General features: G+C 48.1%; 1 protein-coding gene across 2 annotated transcripts in view; it reads right to left on the bottom strand.

Moving 5' to 3' along the window:
- SRGAP2 (SLIT-ROBO Rho GTPase activating protein 2) overlaps nt 1-20,530 on the bottom strand; it is a 58,126-nt gene that overhangs the window by 14,335 nt on the left and 23,261 nt on the right. For both annotated transcript variants that reach the window (XM_075615155.1, XM_075615156.1), the window contains 11 exons: nt 16,512-16,704; nt 12,072-12,234; nt 9,796-9,858; nt 6,575-6,790; nt 6,193-6,321; nt 5,116-5,337; nt 3,999-4,100; nt 3,605-3,802; nt 2,888-2,972; nt 574-601; nt 374-404 (listed from right to left, as the gene is read on the bottom strand). In XM_075615155.1, the coding sequence (XP_075471270.1) occupies nt 374-404; nt 574-601; nt 2,888-2,972; nt 3,605-3,802; nt 3,999-4,100; nt 5,116-5,337; nt 6,193-6,321; nt 6,575-6,790; nt 9,796-9,858; nt 12,072-12,234; nt 16,512-16,704 (1,430 nt within the window). The remainder of the gene's footprint in view (nt 1-373; nt 405-573; nt 602-2,887; nt 2,973-3,604; nt 3,803-3,998; nt 4,101-5,115; nt 5,338-6,192; nt 6,322-6,574; nt 6,791-9,795; nt 9,859-12,071; nt 12,235-16,511; nt 16,705-20,530) is intronic.

Below are 20,530 nucleotides of genomic sequence, written 5' to 3'. Positions count from 1 at the left end.
AGAGAGACACACACACAGAGAGACACACACACAGAGAGACACACACACACACACACAGAGAGACACACACACACACAGAGAGAGACACACACAGAGAGAGAGACACACACAGAGAGACACACAGAGACAGTCACACACACACACACACACACACAGAGACACACACAGAGAGAGACACACAGAGAGAGACACACAGAGAGAGACACACAGAGAGAGACACACAGAGAGAGACACACAGAGAGAGACAGACAGAGAGAGACACACACACACACACACACACAGAGACACACACACACACACACACACAGAGACACACACAGACAGACACACACAGAGACAGAGACAGACACACACAGACAGACAGACAGGTTACCTGTTTTCTCAGTGTTGACATCCGTCGACCACTAAAAACACAGGGAAAATAAATGGGGGTTGAAGGAAAGAAAGAAATTTAGTGTTAAGAATCTAACAATGCTGAATATTGCACATTATTCCAGGTTAAATTCATATTACACCTCCCTCACCCCTCCCTAACAATGCATTCTATGGTTTACATTGAGGTTTCTCACTGACCTGGCGAGAGAGCAGTCCGTGCGCTGGCCTGCGGGGAAGACGCCAAAGAAAAGCGCGTTAATAAACACACAACTTTCTCAAAGATACTGGGGGGGGGGGGGGGAGGAGAAGAGAGAAACTAAAACACACCAAGAGAGAGACTTCTCCCAGTAAAGTCGTGTGGGGAGCGCAGAGAGTGCAGTGTTAGCTGGGGTGAGTGGGGGTGAGTGCAGTGTTAGCTGGGGTGAGTGGGGGTGAGTGCAGTGTTAGCTGGGGTGAGTGGGTGTGAGTGCAGTGTTAGCTGGGGTGAGTGGGTGTGAGTGCAGTGTTAGCTGGGGTGAGTGGGGGTGAGTGGGGGTGAGTGCAGTGTTAGCTGGGGTGAGTGGGGGTGAGTGCAGTGTTAGCTGGGGTGAGTGGGGGTGAGTGCAGTGTTAGCTGGGGTGAGTGGGGGTGAGTGCAGTGTTAGCTGGGGTGAGTGCAGTGTTAGCTGGGGTGAGTGGGGGTGAGTGCAGTGTTAGCTGGGGTGAGTGGGGGTGAGTGCAGTGTTAGCTGGGGTGAGTGGGGGTGAGTGCAGTGTTAGCTGGGGTGAGTGCAGTGTTAGCTGGGGTGAGTGCAGTGTTAGCTGGGGTGAGTGCAGTGTTAGCTGGGGTGAGTGCAGTGTTAGCTGGGGTGAGTGGGGGTGAGTGCAGTGTTAGCTGGGGTGAGTGGGGGTGAGTGCAGTGTTAGCTGGGGTGAGTGGGGGTGGGCTCCGACAATCCTCAAATAGCTTTGTGTAAACATCAGGGACTTGTCAAAGCCAAATAATAGGAACCCATTTAATGCCAGAGGGACCAGCTATGTATTAGAGCAGCGGTTCTCTGCTCCAGTCCTCAAGACCGCCCCAACGGGTCAGTTTTTTAGGATATCCCAGCTTCAGCACAGGTGGCTCAGTCCCTTGAAGAAGTACGCGCATGCGTACGAAACGCGTCGGGAAGTTCCAAGTTTTAGAGTGTTTTTACTGTGGTACAGTCTGCAGTTTCAAAGGAGAAATTCTGCAGTCTCCTACAAGTGTTTTAACCGAGGTACGGCGACATTGCGGCTGTTAAGGAGGACTGGAGGACTGGAGTCCTGTGAGCCGGTGGAGAGTACACAACGGGGGTGACGTCACGTCCGCCCAGAGGCCTCGGCATCGGAGACATCCGCCTGATTCCCCAGTCACGTGTAGACGCCAGCACAAGTGCTCCGGTCGCCATCCTGAAAGCCCAGCTGCTTACAGCAGATCTGCCTGTACCTTTCCAGCATTTCGTAAGTAGGGTTGCAATTTTGCCCCTCCGGATGCGGTTAATACACATGTCCACGCTAATAAATAAGCTTTGTATTATTTTTTAGGCCGTGCTTGTGTTTCATGTTTGTATGCTCTGTTTGTTGTTTTTGTTGCTAATATCTGTGTTTCCCCCCCCCCCCCTTCCTTCCCCCTCCTGTGTTGATTTACTGCACCATTATTCTCTTTCTTTCTCTCTTTTTCATATATGCATTGCTGAGGTGAGAATCATCACCATTCATCATTCCAAGGACTGTATTTGGACTGTCATAACAGGACTGGTATTTACCCTTTTTTTGGCGCCGGTTAAACCTCTTTTTTTCATTTGTTCCCCTGACTGGTTGTACTACCAGTCTTTCACCTGGCTGCCTGAACATTTATATTTATAATTCTAGCGCTGTTTTGCACCTATTCTCTTTTTTCAGTGTTAGCTGGGGTGAGTGGGGGTGAGTGCAGTGTTAGCTGGGGTGAGTGGGGGTGAGTGCAGTGTTAGCTGGGGTGAGTGGGGGTGAGTGCAGTGTTAGCTGGGGTGAGTGGGGGTGGGCTCCGACAATCCTCAAATAGCTTTGTGTAAACATCAGGGACTTGTCAAAGCCAAATAATAGGAACCCATTTAATGCCAGAGGGACCAGCTATGTATTAGAGCAGCGGTTCTCTGCTCCAGTCCTCAAGACCGCCCCAACGGGTCAGTTTTTTAGGATATCCCAGCTTCAGCACAGGTGGCTCAGTCAGAGGCTCAGTCAAAGCTGAGTCACCTCTGCTGAAGCTGGGATATCCTAATAAACTGACCTATTATTGGGGAGGGGGGAGGTCTTTGTGACTGGAGAAGCTCTATTAGGGGTTTGGGGTTAACTGAACCCCTTTCCGTCCCTGTCCAGTGGTTAATTAGGCCAGGAACCTCCTAAAAAGGTCTTTAATCCTCCTGCGGTCTGTCAAGGTGACATCTCTCTCCCCCCCCCCCCACCAAATAGGCCTGAGAAATTCCTCTACTCCTCCGCAGTTTGAGCCCTTCCCTCCGTCCCGTGGGGGACTCACACTCTCCCAGAGACTTCTGCAGCATCTCATGCTTCGCGTTGAGTTTCGTGATCAGGTTTCGCCCCTCCAGGAATTCCTTCATCTTCTGCAACAGAATGGAAATGAAATAATCCAATTAGCAAAAAAAAAATACAGCGTCCTAATATTTCACACAGGGGAGGAGGTGGAAGAGGGGGAGGGATGTCCCAGCGGGTTTTAACCCGGCCCAGGAAGTCCTGATAAAACCTCATCTCCATGTTATACATTACGGAGCATTAAAACACAGAGGGGAGGAAGTGTGCTGGTTCTGCGGGGATACACAGGATCGCTACTTATTTTTTAGTTTGTTATAAATTCAGGATTTTGTTGTTTTTATGAAAAACCTGACTTTCACCTTCTTTTAAAAGATAAAAAATATGACTTTTTTCGTCACCATTAACCCCTTTGCTCCCAGTGGGGTCAACAACCGTTATACATTTTAATTTTTTATTAAAACACGTATTACACACCACGCCCAAGCCGCCATGACACCCCTCTGCACGGCTCTGTGTGCCATTAGATTATTTGGCATATTATTACACTGCCCTGCGTGCTACTTTGCCACCATAGTATAAACGGCTTACGCTGCCCTTATATTCCTCTGCGAGCCCCCCCCCCCCTCCCCCTCCTCCCCCCCCCCCACGCAGTAGTGGGGCTGCAACTTGAGTTCAGAAGATCATTTCCCCGTTGGTCTGTCACCGTGAAGTAGAACTGCTCGGTCTCCTGCTGGTTGGCGCGCCGCTTGGCGATGCTCGGTTTGCTCATGTAGGTTTCGGACACGGTGGATTTGACGGACTCCATGGAGTTGCTGTACTGGAAGCAGTCGGAAACGTCAAAGTCCTCCACAGTCACCATTTCCTGGATGGTCTGCAGGGTGGCTTCCATGGTCTTCTTCACCTGAGGAGAGCGCGGAGAGTATGGGGGGGGGTTAAAGAACCAGACGAGCGAGAAAAGGAGAGCCAGAAAAGGGGGGGGGGGGGAGAACCTGACAAGCGAGTAAGGGGTGAGGAGAGAGAAAAAGGGGAGACACCAAGAGAGAGGGGGAGCAGGAAAGCAGAATGCTCCTCCCCCGAGCCCCCCGCTAGTCACGTACCTCCTCGTTCTCTATCTGCAGAGTGGACAGGCGACACTGCAGCTGCTGGCAGCGCTGAGCCAGCTCCCCTTGCACAGGCTGCTGGGCACAGAGCTGGGAGACCTAAGGAGAGAACAAGACCACTGCAGGAGTTCTGTTACCATCCCAGACACCCAACAGCGTGGACCGTTTACAGCTGCTGCCAAGCTTAATGCAACAGAGCGGCGGGAGACGGGAAATAATGGGGAGACCAAATAAGAAACGTCCGAAAGGGTCAGGGTGATCCAGACTTCCATATATACTAAATTGGGACTCGGAATAAAGGTGATACTCAAAACCAAATGGCAAAAACACCCCACCACAAAAATGGCCTCGTGTGAGAGCACTCGGCACATGAGACCAGAGAGGAAATAAAAAGGGGTATTTAGCTAAGAAAAACCAATCCATAAATAACAGAACACAGATCCGTTATAAAATCAGAACGATCCAGATTCCCACACGAAGCAGAAGTGGAAATATAAAAAACAGAAATTGCTGGGAACGGTGACTCTGCTCGTAGCGACGTGGTCGCATTGCACAACGACAAATTAAAGTGAATTTAGGGAAGTGACATGCGTTTTATTTTGTGTGTTTTTTGTTAAAATGAAGGCACTCGTTTTTACAAGTATTTAATTGTAATTAAATGCTTTGACGTCCCCGCTCTCCCATGTCTGGCTTGGACCCCATGACATGGAAGTACCAGAGGTTCAGCGGCACGCAGACCCCCGGCACTGTAAAGGTTAAACAAATGTTCCGATAACATTAGAATTAAAACAGACCCGGGAAATAAAATCTCCCTCATGCTTCTCAAAGAACGGGAATTGTTACTTTAGTGGGGTATTATTGAGAAATTCTAAAGAGGTAGTATCCCACAGCAATTAGTAATATTGGTATGGCGCCCACTTATTCCGCAGCGCAGTACAATGTGGGAGGAAGGACAATAACACGGTATGACAAAAAAAGAGTACGTATAGGTCAAGACAAACTGAGAATAGGAAGAAGGTCCCTGCCCCAAAAAGCTTACAATCTAGATATTGGGAATTCACTATATAACATAACACACATACATACACACATACATACATACATACACACATACCATGTCACCCATGTGCGGCTGGAACTCAAACTTCACGGGAGGGCAGAACACGCTGTTGGAAGTCTCCATGAGACGCTGCTTGTCCGCCGAAGCCTCCAGGTTTTCGGTGGCGCTCTCTAGAGCCTCGAGCCCCTCCTGCTTGGAGTGCTGCAGGTTAAACTCTGCGGAGAGGAAGGTGCGCAGGGCGCGGTGCAGGCTGGAGTGATACCCAAGGTCACAGCACTGGAGATACAGGGACAAGCGTTAGACACAGGGACGACTAGGGCAGGAATAGAAGACTGTATGCATGTATTTTATTTATTTAATTTATCAAATGTTTTACCAGGAAGTAATACATTGAGAGTTACCTCTCGTTTTCAAGTATGTCCTGGGCACAGAGTTATGACAAATACATGGTTACATTAAATGAACAGAGGTTATACATTATATACGACATTGCATGCACAGCAAGAGATGATATAGGCGTAACAGTTAAAGACCAGATTAAAATGTGGTATGTATGTTCCACTGTGCCTCAAAAAGTGTGTGACCAGTGTATTGTGCCCGTACTCAGGTATTGCTGAAACTTGGACCCGATATGTGAAAATAATTCATAAGCTTTTGACAATGCAAAGTAGTAAGGAGAGATGCATGCTGGGTATTACCCGAAGAGACCGAAAAAAGAATGAAAGTGTTTTAAATAATTTCAAAACTAAAATAAGTCTGCGACATCACAATGGTGATGAAATAAAAATGACATATTGCAAGAAGAAATGACCATCGTTGGACAAGGATGGTACGTGACGGGATTCCAAGATATATCAGCCCTTTCCGATCCACTGCTGGATGACGCCTCCCCAATGATCTTCCATGTCCTGCGGTTGCAACCCTCTCCACGTTGCACCAACACACTTTCTGATTTCATCCACCCTTACTTTGTCGTCGTCTTGGTCTTCCAAGCACTCTTGGAATCCCATTGAGTACAATCTGAATCCACCGACGGTCATTTCTTCTTCTTGCGGTATGTTTAGCTACTATCTATAATATATATATGGAACGCATCAATATCAAAGGGGAAAGATACACACAGCTGCTTACATCTATGAGATCGGACAGGTCGTGGATGTAGTATTTGAAGACAGACGCGTTGGTGGCTTCCAGCGCCAGCACATACTCATTACGAGCCTTGATGGCCTTGACTTTATTCTCCGTGTATTTGGCCTGCCGCTGAGGGGTCAAAGGTAGACTGGGTTAGAACAGCAGAGTTTATAGGACTGGAGTGGGGAGAGGGGCAGGAAGGGAGCGAGAACACAGGGCAGAGAGCAGGAGGATCAGGGTAGACTGGTTGGAGAGGAATGCAAAACCATTGGAAAGAGGGCAGGTGGAGGCAGCACGATGTGACAGAGGAGGAAGCGAGAAGAGGGGCAGAGGGGGCGAGAGAAGTGGTGGGACAGGGAGGGGGCGCGCGCACGCTTCCCACCTTCTCCTTCATTTTCTCGATCTTCCTGACCGAGCTGCGCCTTATGTGCTTCTCCTCCAGCCGGACGCTGGCCGCGGTGTCGGGGGACCGGGGGGTCTGACGCTCCTCCTGTCTCACCGAGCGGCTCATCTGCTTCTCCTCCTGCTTCTCCGCCTCCTTCAGCTTGCACTGCGCACTGATGCTGTCCGCGTTGTACATGTGATACGTCTTCATCACCTGCAACAAAGGCCAGCACTCGTTAATGTCCTTTTAAAAAATAAATAAAAACACTTCAGTGTTAATAGCTCCTTCAAAGGATTTAAACATGATTATAGGTTTATTCCGGTTTTGAGCAATTCTGATCTTATCTGGTGTTCACCGTTCTTCTATTTTATCTCTTTGGCCAATAAGGGAAGTGCAATTAGATTAAATGGAACAACTAAAATGTAAATAGACACACACACACAAAATAAGCCCAAGCATTTTAAAATAATACAGTGCATTTAATATGATAAACATGCCACTGTAATTAGTTTACTTTAGCCCTAAAAGTAACTACCGCTTTAACTCAAGCTACTAGATGAATCGGTTTACACTACAGAGCAATGACTGATTATATAAGCAAAAGGTGACACTGCGCACATTTGCATGTTATTACCCAGAATCCCTGGCTGCAATGGAAGCATTGTGTGCCAAGAGATAATGGGGAAAGTGAGGGTTGCAGACATGTAAATTTGCTCACAAGTGGTATTTTTATGAAAGCGAGATATAGATACATCCCATTGCCACAATCGGCTGTGCCCTCTGCCTTCATCTGTTCTCTTCTCTTCCTTTGGGGCTCATCCTGTCCAGTTCTATCCGATCTCTCTGCGTGCCATTCACAGACCTGCAAACTACATCCTCCTCTGACTTTGAATCTTGGCTTTCCTTTTCTCTCCTATCCTTTTACTGGGGAACTGGAACCATCATATTGATGATCCCTCAGTCTCCTGGGCATCTCGTCTTCTCTTTAACCTCCTCCTTTGACCTCCACCAATGGACCAATTCCAGCACCTAAAAATATTGCCACTACTTAGACCTGGTCTTTACTGAATACAGTTTTCCTTTCAGATTTGTCTATCTTCCCCTTTCCCCTCTCCCACAATCCCCACCACTCATTCCCCTCCGACCTGGTCTACTCGCTACAATCGAGACCTTCGCTCCATTGACCACTCTGCTCTGTCATCTACCCTGAACACCAACATCTCCGGTCTCCCTCTGAAACAGACAATATTGTCAACTCATAACTATCTTCTCCTCTCAATCTATATGCTCCGTTTCGGGTTCTGGCACACGTCCCGTTAACCCAAGGCCTAGGCTAAATTTATAAACACTCTTTCTTCGCGCTCGCTCCTCTGAAACAAACCTCACACTCCGGCTAAATTTCTACACTAACATTTCTCCTCTCCTGTTTTAACTCTGCTCTCTCCAAGGTCAAACACTGTGTGTGTCCTTGCTCAACTCACAAATCTAATCCACTCCGTTTTATCTCTGTATCCAACTCCCTCCTCAGACCTGCTCTATAATCTACATGAAGCCAAATTGTCCCTTTTCCCTACTAATCCCACTCGATCTCTCTGCTGCCTTTGATAGCGTCGACAACCCTCTTCATATTCTAAACTCCCTTGGTATCCGCAACAAAGCTCTATGCTGGTTTTCATCATACCTCTCCCAACGCACATTTTTGGTCTTTGTTGCAACAGGTTTGTCTTCTGTTGATCGATCTGATGGTGTAACTCAGGTCTCTGTTCTGGGACCTCTCCTCTCTCTACACACTGTCACTTGGTGACCTCCAACTCTTTTGGCCTAAGGTATCATCTATATGCAGATGATACACAGATATCTAGCCAACCCTACCCTCACTCCAGCAATCCAGTCCCAAGTCTGACTGCCTCCTGGCTCTATCTGGATATCACTCCCCCGCCTTAAACTTAATATGGCTAAAAACAGAGCTCCTCATCCCATAAACATGGCACAATATCCCATTTTTTCCCCATCACTGTAAATGGTTCCACTATATCCGGTCACCAAAGCATGTTGCCTAGGAGTGACATTTGACTCTTCCCTTTCCTTCTCCATTCACATTCATGGCTAAAACATGCCCCTTCTTCCTCCGTAATATTGCCAAGAACCACTCTTTCCTCTGTCACGCTACTATAAGCCCATATACTCTCCCGTCTGGTTTACTGCAACATGCTGCAAACAGGCCTTCCTGCCCCTCAACTTTATCCTTTGCAATCTATCCAAAGTTCTGCTGCTAGAATAATTTCATTTCTCCCAAGACTTTCTCTGCTCATCTCCTCCTAAAATCCTTCTCCTGGCTTCCCATCAAGTTTTGGATCACGTACAAAGTTCTCCTCCTTGCCTTCAAGGCTCTCCCCTCATCTGCTCCTCCCCACATATCAGCTTTGATCTCTCGCTATGCCCCTGCTTGTCTCCTGTGCTCTACCGACAACGATCTCCTTTCCACCCCTTTCACCTCTACCACTCTCACGCCATAACCCTTTTTCCCTCACTGCCCCTTGCCAGTGGATCTCCCTCAGTGTTTACATCAAGCACCTTCTCTCCCCACCTTTAAGACGAACATTAAAACTCAACTCATTTTTCTTTAGCCTAGACTCATGGCTGCTGTCCCACACCCAGTCACTCCTACCAATACCTGCCATCTACTGCACCTATTCCCTCACCTGCTGTCTCTATAAGTCTCCCTCCATACCACTTAGATTGTACGCTCTCCGGGGCAGGGATTTCCTTTCCTATTGTGTGATCTTATTTGTTGCACTTCTTGTATTATAATTCCCTGTACTGTCTCTTGTAAAGCACCAAATACAGCTGTAGGCGACACAATATCCAGAACGTTGTGTGTCTATTATGGTATAATGGGAAGAGCAGTACAGTGGGAATGGCAATGTCCCAGCCTTGGAAAAGGGTGAAACCACTACAAATCCGAGACATGTCATCTCCCTGAGCATGAAAAGAATTGTAGTCTAACGTCTATGGGACAGGGCCTGGAACTATTCTATGTGTACACCACAATGCACTATAATACATCCGACAGCAAAGGAGCGCTGGGGGTTCCACCCCAAGAGTGGCTGCATGATGAATTCACAACTTCAAAATAATGCTTCCTGCAGCTATGGTGTGGCACAACCCTGCTGGAGTTGGGTTACCACTGTTTAAGGTAACCTCCGCCCCCCACTCACCGTGTAAAGCTCGTTTAACACTTTCATGAGGTCTTCCTGAAGCTGCAGACCGATTTCTTTACTCTGCAGAAACAAAATGAGTGTAAACCCTCAAAAAAGAAAAATAATTTGGTGCTTGAGCCCCCAACACATCGCTGACCCCAGTGGCCCCGAATGGGATCAATATATTTCGGGAAGAAATGTCCTCAACGATATACAAAGGGATTAGAAGGGACCTGCACAGACCCTCCGTGAAGGTATCTAGATAGGTACTGTGGGTTAAGATGCTGGCAATAGCAACCAATCTCCAAGTGGAAGGGATGTTGGCGGGAGCAGGGAAAGTGACAGACGGGAACATAAGGCAGAACGCTGGGGGGTTTGTGGGGGGGTTGTGTGAAGAGCGCAGGATGAGGGGACAGGAGTTGCCCTGCGGAGATCTGACACGCCAGATTGGCACAGGACAGGCTGTTACACATAAGGGACACAGGCGCACAGTCTCAGCGGGATCGCTGCTCAGATCCTGCAGGGTCACTGGATGAGAGCCTGTTCACTTTACTAATTAATTCTGGATTTTTGTGCAACAAAAAGCTTTATTTTTTATTATTATTAAATTTTTAAAGGCCGTTGATTTTTATGAAACAGATGCAAGTATGAAGGAAATTAGACAACACCTAGTGACTGACACACACACACACACACACACACACACGAAACAGGGGGGGAGGGGGGCGACGAATGATTTAGTAGTGATGTGAAGGAAAAGGATGATGGATATTCTTTGGGACCAAGACAGACAGCTCAGTTTCTTAAGCGATTAACCGGTTGAAGAATTTGTTCCAGCCTACATATTACCAACGCTTGCCTCCCAACTCACCCCCCCCCCCTTCCCACGAGTACCTGCACAGGGGCAGGCAGCAGGGGCAGGCAGCGCTCAGACATCCCGCCCCTGGGACCTGCGTTATTAATTCATGCAGTTGGTTTTTCTACAGGCTTCTAACGCAGGAGGGGGCAGCAGTTAGAATCCTATTAATTGTTAATATCCGGCCTTCCCTCCCACTGTCTGCTCCTCTGGGACCTTCCAGGCCTCTCACTACAAAGGCAGGAAAGAGACCACACGCTGAGCTGTCAAATGTAACCATCTCTCCCCTCCCTCCCAGAGGGGAGGGGCAGCTGGAGGTTACAGTACTGGCCTCAGAAGTGGGAATTCCATCGTTGGACTGGAAACACCTGGGCGCAGAGATTAACACCTTCAGTTTGAAGACCTCGTCACTCTTAATTGCACTAAAAATAAGAACTTCGGGATGAAAGGAGCAGTTCTGCGGTGTTCTTTTTAAGGACGGCGTTCCCTAAAAAGGGTCATTGATGGTAAAAGCGGAGGCTATGAATTAAAAAGATGTCGCTCCTCAGCTTCTCCTCCAGAAACCCAGCGCTCACTCAACCTTGAATGGAGGCTAACCAGCAAATAGGAAATCGCATGGAAGGGAAAAAAGAACTTCGAATGGAGGATGGGGGTGACAATATGGTCCAGATTTGCCAAGTGGTGCTTTTACGTAGGACACTTTCAGCCCATCCAGGTGTGATTTGGCACCAGAATGTGTTTTATGGTTTAGCACTGTAGAAATTATGGAAACTATTAATCCTTTTTGTTAGTTGAAGAACCTTGAGTGGGGTATGTGGGTATCCGATGACGAGACATTAGGAATCCTCCTTACCAGTTCAAGTAGAACATCCAAATGGGAAATACAGGTTACCGGAGACAATAAGGACCATCCGTGTCAGGTCAAGAAACAAGAGTAAAATGGGGGGGGGGAGGTGGGGGGAGCGGGAGATATAAGACACGACATTAATGGGCAGACTAGGTGGGCCACGTTGTTCTAATCTATCAAATTCTAGGTTAAGAATTACTTCTGGCCAAAAATTAGTAGGAAATGCAGGTAGCAAGAAAAACTCATATTGTATGGGGAGTGTCAGAACCTTGGGTGGGGGAGAGGGCTGACAGAAGACAAGATGTCAAGAGTTCTCAAGCCAGATAAAGAACCTAAAGTGAAGGATGGAGGGGGTGGGTGTGACAGGAGGCAATACGTTATGAATTCTCGGTTGCACACACATCTATAGAACACACAAATGAATGTGTCATATTGGATGTGCATTGGGCTGTGTTTGCAAAATAACCTTTAGTGGAGGATGAAGGGTGACCAGACAATGAATCATTCTTGCTGGTTAAAGAAGAACCTTGAGTGGGAGTGAGAAGCCATGCATTAGCCAGTGTGTGTGGGTGTGTGTGGGTGTGTTCTCACCTTCTTGAAAAGCCTCCCGGAGTCCTCGCTGACCTGTCCGAATCGTGGGATGATGTTGTTCAGGTAGATGTCGCTCAGTGTGGCGTGGTTTCGGCTCTCTCTCTTTACCTGGGAGAGGAGCAGGTTCCAGCAGTTCACCGGAGACAGCACATTCTGATCCTTCCTGCAGGGGAGCGGAGATCAACCAATCAGAAGGTTCTGTTAAGCAATTGCACAGTGCTTTCAGAATCTGAGCACTCAGATTGGCTACAACTGGCCTGTCTCTCCTTCCCTCCCTCCCCCCCCATATATTTCAGAATGTTCCACCCAGAGATGCATTAAATAGGTACTCCTAACCCAAACAATTACAACTCTCTTATGCAATAGGATGGTTCCTACTTACAGGGTCCCTGAAAGTCCCAATAACCTGGGTATTTCCCCCCCTTTGTCATCCTACGAGTGAGACATCCTCATATCACATAGGAGGCAATATTCTTCCACTGGCTATAGTATCCCATGTGTGAGGCATCCGCTTACCCTACTGGCAGCAATTTGAAAATATGACACCGACCATACAGGAATCAGGTGCAAAATGAAAGTGAATGGGTAGTATGTTTACAGGGTACGAGGTCAGAAACTCACAGGTTTCTTTACGATTTAACTGGGCGAGGCCTTATCACACAAGGAGGTAGTTTCCACAGACCCGAATAACTTGTAGCAATCCCATATGAGTGGAATCCTTTCATCCGAAGCAGTAGTTTGACAAAAAACAAAAAATGGGGGGAAAACCCCTATAAAACATATAGGAGTCCCGTGAGCGAGTAGGTTCCACATGCATATTACAGGGAATATACCCTACGTAGACACGTATTCCAGAACAGGTCATTTCTATTTGACACGATCAATTTAGAAGATCCCGAAATGTCCACAAGAGGCAGTTTCCACTCACCGAGCCAACGTACAACTCCTGCCCTGTTACCTGGGATGGGCTATTAGATCCTTTGTGATTTCAGCTCTGGTTCCCATAGCCCAAGTTCACCCTGAGGTCTCCAGGGGATTAAGTCTCTCCCTGCTATTAAAAAGGGCTGGTACATCCCTCCCCCACTCCCTGGGTGTAGAGAGTGAATTAAACTGTCCGGGCTTTATCTCGGCTGCTGAGGGAATGGATTTAAAAAAGGTCATTTGTAGGATGCAGATTAGGCTGTGCAGTGAAAGCTTCTGTATGTTTGCCCAACGAACATCAGCTCAGATTGTCAACTCTTTGGGCAAGAGCTCCTCAACACCATCAGTCTTAATCCCCCCCCCCCCTCCCTCCAAAACTCTGCACCACGAACTCCCACCAGTCCCTGCCTTTCAGATCGCAGTGGCACCATTGCGCAGTTCCTGCGTGCAAAGAATTCTACTTGTAATTATGTTATATAGAATTACAGTATTTTATTACATGCATCTAAAAGTCTCATCCATTGGAGATCTCGCACTTGCAGCTGAAACATGCAGTTCCGCTTTTTAAAAAAAGAAACCCTCCGTTTATGACTAATTCCAGAGGAAGCCTCAACTTCAACCAACAATTTAGGAAGGTTTCGTTCAATAATGGTTTGAGAGTCTCGACATTGGAGACTTTTGTTGGGTGGGGTGGGGGAGGGGGTGGAGGGGGTACGGGAGGTTTTGTTGGTGGGATAATCGGTTTAGCAAAAGCCGTTGACTTTTCTTTTTAAAAACGATATGTGGCACTTTCTGAAGGCTGATGTAAAAAGAAAGTCTTTGAAATCGGAGACCACTTTCCAATTCTATTAGATTGCTGAATGATACATGGAACAGGACACAGCGTCGGCGTCGGATACAGGAATGTGAAAATGCCTTGGAGACGCACAAGAATGTAAAATAGGGCGGGGGAATAAATGCATTCTCCCCCATCTGGATACTGTCCCCCTCACCTGTCCCCTCCGGTCATTTCTGCAACATCACATTTTGCCCCCTCCCTCACAAACCACTTCCCCTGGGCACAGTCCTGTCCCCTCTTGCTCTGGCCAACTTTCAAGCACCCATCACTTCACATTCTGCCCCTCACACCCTCTCCCGGACACCCATCCCATCTCTCCCCCACACCAGTCAACCTCCTACCTACCGCTCCCCCGCCAGCAAATTAATAAAGGGGATGGACAATCTGATTGATGAGGCGAGGGTAGTCAATTTAGATTTGTTTACTTTAGAAAAGAGGCGTCTAAGAGGGGATATGATAACTAAATACAAATATATTCGGGGACAATACAGGGAGCTTTCAAAGAACTATTCATCCCGAGGGCAGTACAAAGGACTCGGGGCCATCCCTTAAGGTTAGAGGAAAGGAGATTTCACCAGCAACAAAGGAAAGGGTTCTTCACAGTAAGGGCAGTTACAGTGTGGAATTCATTACCCATGGAGACTGGGGTGGTAGATACAATGGAGAACTTAAAATATTTATATATCTTTTTAGAAATTAAAAGGTATACAGGGATATATAGTGGCAGATTCCCCGTTAGGCCCAGGCCTACGGCAGCAAAATACCTCCATATACATTTGCTGCGCTCTCAGGCCTATCAGGTAGCCACATATGCCGGGCGATTTCCTTGCTGCAGCCCTCCAGCACCGTACGATTTGCAGCGTCAAATGAAGCAACCGACGTGGCATTACACGGCATCTCGTTGCCAGGGCAACGTGGCGTCAAATGGCGTGGCGTCAAATGACGTGTTACCGTGGCGATGAGACACCACTGATGACGTGAATTGAAAGGAGGAGGGTGGCAGAAAGGAGGCAGCCGGCATATGCAAGTGCCTAGGGGCGGCGGATTTCAAAATCTGCCGCTGGTGATATACCCAATAAGTAAACATGGGAAGGAGGTTGATCCAGGGAGTCATCATCTGATTGCCAATTCTTGGAGTCAGGAAGAAATTTATATCCCCCGCTGTGAGATATCATTGGATGATATGTCACTGGGGTTGTTTGCCTTCATCTGGATCAATATACTGTGAGTACGGATATAGGATAACATATCTGTAGTTTAAATGTAAGCATAAGTTGAACTTGGACGCATGTCTTTATTCAATCTCCCCCCCGCACCAGTAACCTGCCACCTACCTTTCCCCCCGCATCAGAAACCCGCTACCTACCTCTCCCTCCGCATCAGCAACCCGCTACCTACCTCTCCCTCCGCATCAGCAACCCGCTACCTACCTCTCCCTCCGCATCAGCAACCCCTACCTACCTCTCCCCCCGCACCAGCAACCCGCTACCTACCTCTCCCCCCGCACCTGCAACCCGCTACCTACCTCCCCCCCTCACCAGCAACCTACCTCTCCGCCGCTCCAGCAACCCGCTACCTACCTCTCCGCCGCACCAGTAACCTGCTACCTACCTCTCCCCCTCACCAGCAACCCGCTACCTACCTCTCCCCGCACCAGTAACCTACCTCTCCCCCCCCCACCAGCAACCTGCTACCTCTTCCCCACAACAGTAACCTGCTACCTACCTCTCCCCGCACCAGTAGCCTGTTACCTACCTCTCCCCCGCACCCTGCTACCTACCTCTCCCCCGCACCAGTAGCCTGCTACCTACCTCTCCTTGACAACCCCACCACCTCTCCCACTAGCACACATGGGCCCTCCGTGCAGCCGGTCACTACCCTCTCCCTCTTCCCTGAGCTGCAATAGGAATTTTAGGAATTCCATCGGCCTCTGTACAAAACATCTGCTGTTTACGACAATCCCCAGGAAGAGCTGTCTGCCAGATAGTGGCACAGCCGTATACACCCAGCCCCATCCTGGTGTATACAGCCAGACTGCAGTTAAAGGGGCAGTCCCTCCTAGGACCCAAATGAACCAACAGCAGTGACATGTTTAAGGGGTCACGTCTGGGCGACTGCCACCTTGTTTTACAAAGTGCTGACTCCTATAAGAATAATCATTTGTTAACGTTATGTAAACATGCTAAGATTTGGGAGGGGTTTGATTTCCTCTGGCTGCTCCCCTTTGTCTGATGGCATCTAGCAAACCCCTAGGGATAAGCGAGGTGTCTCCAAGGGGTTCGCCCTCCTCCCCCCCAAATCTTTATTGGCACAGTATAGTGCAGAGTGGCCAACTCCAGTCCTCAAGGGCTACCAACATGTCCGGTTTTCAGGATATTACTGCTTCAGCACAGGTGTCTCCAAAGACAGCCACCTGTGCTGAAGCAGGGATATCCTGAAAACCTGACCGGATGGTGGCCCTTGAGGACTGGAGTTGGCAACCCCTGGTATAGTGGTTTCCTGAGCCAGTGTGGGGACTGTGGTATAACTACAGCAGTTTGCATGCACCGAGGTGCAGTTTGGTGCCTCAACAGGTTTAATCATTTTGTAAGCCATGTGCGATATGGCGATTTGCAATAAATGAAAGCAGTCCACGGTACATCACTGCGCAGAACCCAAAGCCCCATGGGTCAGTCGCTCACTTGAACTGCTGGTCTTTGGCCCCGCGGGTCTTGGAGAGGAACCGCTCTGTGAGTTTCTCCAGGTTTCGGGAATAATCCATCTCGATCTCCGCTTTCTTGCGGAAGAAATCCTGCAGGTCCTGGAGGAGCTGGGTGCGCAGGTCACACTGCTGATCCAGGCATTTCAGCTGCTCTGTCAGCTGGGCTCGGATCTCTGGAACACACGAGAGAGCGGTGAGGAGCGGAGCACGAGGAGGAGGTTGGGGAGGGAGAGAGGAGGAGGTGGGGGAGAGAGGAGGAGGGTGGAGGGAGAGAGGAGGAGGGTGGAGGGAGAGAGAGAGGAGGTGCGCAAGGAGGTGGGGGAGGGAGGAGCGCAAGAAGGAGGGGGGAGGGAGAGGAGGAGGTGGGGGAGGGAGAGAGGAGGAGGTGGGGGAGGGAGAGAGGTGGTGTGCAAGAAGGAGGTGGGGGAGGGAGAGAGGAGGTGCGCAAGAAGGAGCGCAAGAAAGAGGGGGTATAGAGAAGAGGAGCGCAAGAAGGAGGGGTGGGGGGGGGGGAGTAGAGGGGTGAAAGGAGGGGCGCAATTTCAGCATGCAAAGTAAAGGGGGAGAGGAGGGGCACTTAAATGTTGACAGTCGCCGGCTTTTAATGCCATCCCCACACAGACAAATTAACCCCTTCACTGCAAGAACTGCCTGCATCACTACAAGGATGATGAGAATAATAAATAATAAGACACAAAATCGCTCACATTTCGAGGCCCCGATGAATAAAATTCTTGTGAATTTCCAGACACCAAAAAAAAAATTAAAAAAAACCCCCCAAAAAACAGCCAAATGCCTGGAGTCCGAGTACAGAGAATAATAATAAAAAGTGACGGGTATCGGATATTCGGTCATATTTGTTACTGGACACATGATTTTTGGCTCTTCATTTGCAAAGGTATTTTAACCGTTTTAAAATGAAAATTAAACCTTAAAACCAAAAAAAAAAAAGTTAACAGGGTGGCTACTTTTCTACATGTCCTTGTTTGTAATCTATTCCCTGGTATAATACAATAGAAATGACATACTCCGAACCACTGTGTCAGGACTCTGACCAGCACTGAAGGAGGGGGAAACTCTCCAGAGATACCAAACACATTTTTTTGCAGAGCGTTTTAAAGATGGCTGCCGCTGTCAACTCTTGCCAACATATCCACAGCAGCAGCAGCAAGTCTGAGTGTTCCCGCGGCCGCAGCAATGTCAGGAATGTACTGACCCACTCAGATTTCAGTGCTGCGGAGAGGTGTTCAATACTGCTTTGTTCAACGGCACCGGGCCCACAAAGGCTGGATTGCTGACAGCCCACAGGTCCCTGGGCAACTCGCCCGTGCCCCAGAAGGCAGGTTACACAGACTTTAACCCCTTGAGCACTGAAGGAATAACTGGAAAGTCGTATAATAATTATTCGTGTATATGCACCCTCACGCCCCTTTCCTATAATTCTGCTTTGATGCACCTATGCCCAGATCCACGAGCAGGTGCTAAGCTTCAGCATGTGGATGGAGGTCTTTATTTATATAGCGCGTCACAGCAGTAATACACGTGACATAACAATATAACACATAATGGGAATAAGTGCTTCAGACAAAAGAAACATTAGGGAAAGGAGTCCCTGCCCCGAAGAGCTTACAATCTAAGTGGTAGGTAGGAAGAACGTACAGAGAGAGTAGGAAGGTGTGCTAGTAAGTGCGTCTGCAAGGGGTCACAGTCGATGTATGAAGGGTCTAGTATCAGTAACGGAGCTACCCGTATGCTTCGTTAAGCAGGTGTGGAGAGAGAGAGAGAGAGACAGAGAGAGACAGAGAGAGACAGAGAGAGACAGAGAGAGACAGAGAGAGACAGAGAGAGACAGAAGAGAGAGACAGAAGAGAGAGGGAAAGAAGAGAGGGAAAGAAGAGAGGGAAAGAGAGAAAGAGAGAGAAAGAGAGAGAAAGAGAGAGAAAGAGAGTCGGTATTGAGGGGAAGGGCATTCCAGATGTGTGGGGCAGTGAGTGAGAAAGGTTTAAGGCGGGAGAGGGCTTTAAATACAAAGGGGGTAGAAAGAAGACATCCTTGAGCAGAACGCAAGAGTCGGGATGGTGTATAGTGAGAAATTAGGGCTGATATATAAGCAGGAGCAGGAGAGTGTAAAGCTTTAAAAGTGAGGAGGAGAATAGAGTGTGTGATAAGGGATTTGGTAGGAACCCAGGAGAGGGATTTCAGCAGGGGAGACGCTGAGACAGATTTAAGGGAGTAAAGGGATTCTTAGCACCCTTTAGTGGGTCTGGGAGCTACAGTATTTTGTGAATATTTCCATCATTCTATTTTGTAAAGCACTGCGTACGTTGTTGGTGCTATATAAATAAAAACCGCACATCGCTCTGAACATGTACGCGGCACTGTACAAAATGACACATTGGCCCTTATTCTATAAACCACGAAAGCAAAAATATGGGGCAATCGCACGGAGAGCCCCACTGAAATCAGCAGCGCTTGCTGTGCGATAGCGCCGATCCGGCCCTATTACAGGGTACAGAATAATGGCCATTAAAAGAACAACGCAAAAACAAGGTCAATACTAAGGTGAGAACTGCACATCAAGATGCGGGAGGGAGTCCCTGCCCAGCAGAGCTTGCAATCTAAGCAGACAAACCAATACAAGAGGAAATTTAGTGCAACCACAAGTAATCAGAAAGGCGCCTCCAGAATGAGTTAATAAAACATCACTAAAAAGGTGTGTAACCTTCTACTGAAAGCCTCTAGGTAGGAAGCAAGTAGTTGTTTATTTTTGGAAAATAAAAAAAATAAAAATAAACCACCAAGACATCCTAAAAGAAATACAAAAATAAAAATACCGGTCCAATAATTTTTTTAAACGATGCTGGAAGATGTTCTACATAGCAACAGCAAATGTGGGATTTACTAGCCATGGGGACTGGGAGGGCAGATAGTGGCCACATTTAAGAAAGGGTTACACTTCTGGCTGGAAAGATGCACAGATTTAAAAACCAAGATGATCACTGATGCAGGGGAAAAAATCTGATTTACTGGGACCAGAGTGGATTTTGTCCCCCCCCCTTACTTTTGGGATCTATTTGGTAAATATATGTCTTTTTTTGCATCCTCAGCATCCACAAAGTAAAAGGAGTATCTCACCCTATTAGAAATAAACAAAAAAGGTTGAACCCCATGGAAATGTGTCCATTTTCAACTTTTACCGTGATCCAGGGGTGGCCAACTGCAGTCCTCAAGTACCACCAACAGGTCAGGGTCTCAGGATATCCCTGCTTCAGCACAGGTGGCTCAGTGACAGAATGACAGCCACCTGTGCTGAAGCAGGGATATCCCAAATACCTTGACTTGTTGGTAGCCCTTGAGGACTGGAGTTGCCCACCCCTGCGCTATGCTATGCTACCAATAATCTCTCTGGCTTCACCAACCCTCAGTATAATTATATACATAATGCACCACATCTATTTTTATGAATGAGTCAAATCTCTCCCTCATCCAACACAAGCTGGCTGCTCAAGGGACAATCCGTGTGAGCAAACTGTTGCGATCGCAAGCTCTTGGGGCAAAAGGTATTTGGTAAAGAGCAGAGCTTACTCACACAAAGTCTGATGAGAGGAGCGGGTGGGAGGGACCTCACCTGTGCCGGGATTTGTGCCAAAACGCGGGGGTTGTGGGTGTTTCCCCCGAGGCAGGGCGAGAAGAGGCAACACCCAGAAACAGAGTAGCCCCCTCCCAACTCTGTGTAAGGAGCAGCCTATGTATAGAAGTGTAGACCTGCTTACATGTGCACACACACACACAGACACAAACACACACACGCACACGCACACGCTCCCCAACTCTGCAAGCAGCAGCACACATACAGTATATGGAAGCCGCAGATGTGTGTACACACTATTATTCTTTTAGTAAAGTGCCAACATATGCCGCAGTGTGGTACAATAGGGGTACAGAGTGGCAGCAATTACATAAACTGAATAACATACAAGTAAGGTCAGGCAAGTGCAA

This window comes from Ascaphus truei, chromosome 9, assembly GCF_040206685.1.
Source record: "Ascaphus truei isolate aAscTru1 chromosome 9, aAscTru1.hap1, whole genome shotgun sequence".
NCBI lineage: Eukaryota > Metazoa > Chordata > Amphibia > Anura > Ascaphidae > Ascaphus > Ascaphus truei.
Note: the sequence above shows the minus strand (reverse complement) of the source record. Positions and strands in the feature narration are given on the sequence as shown.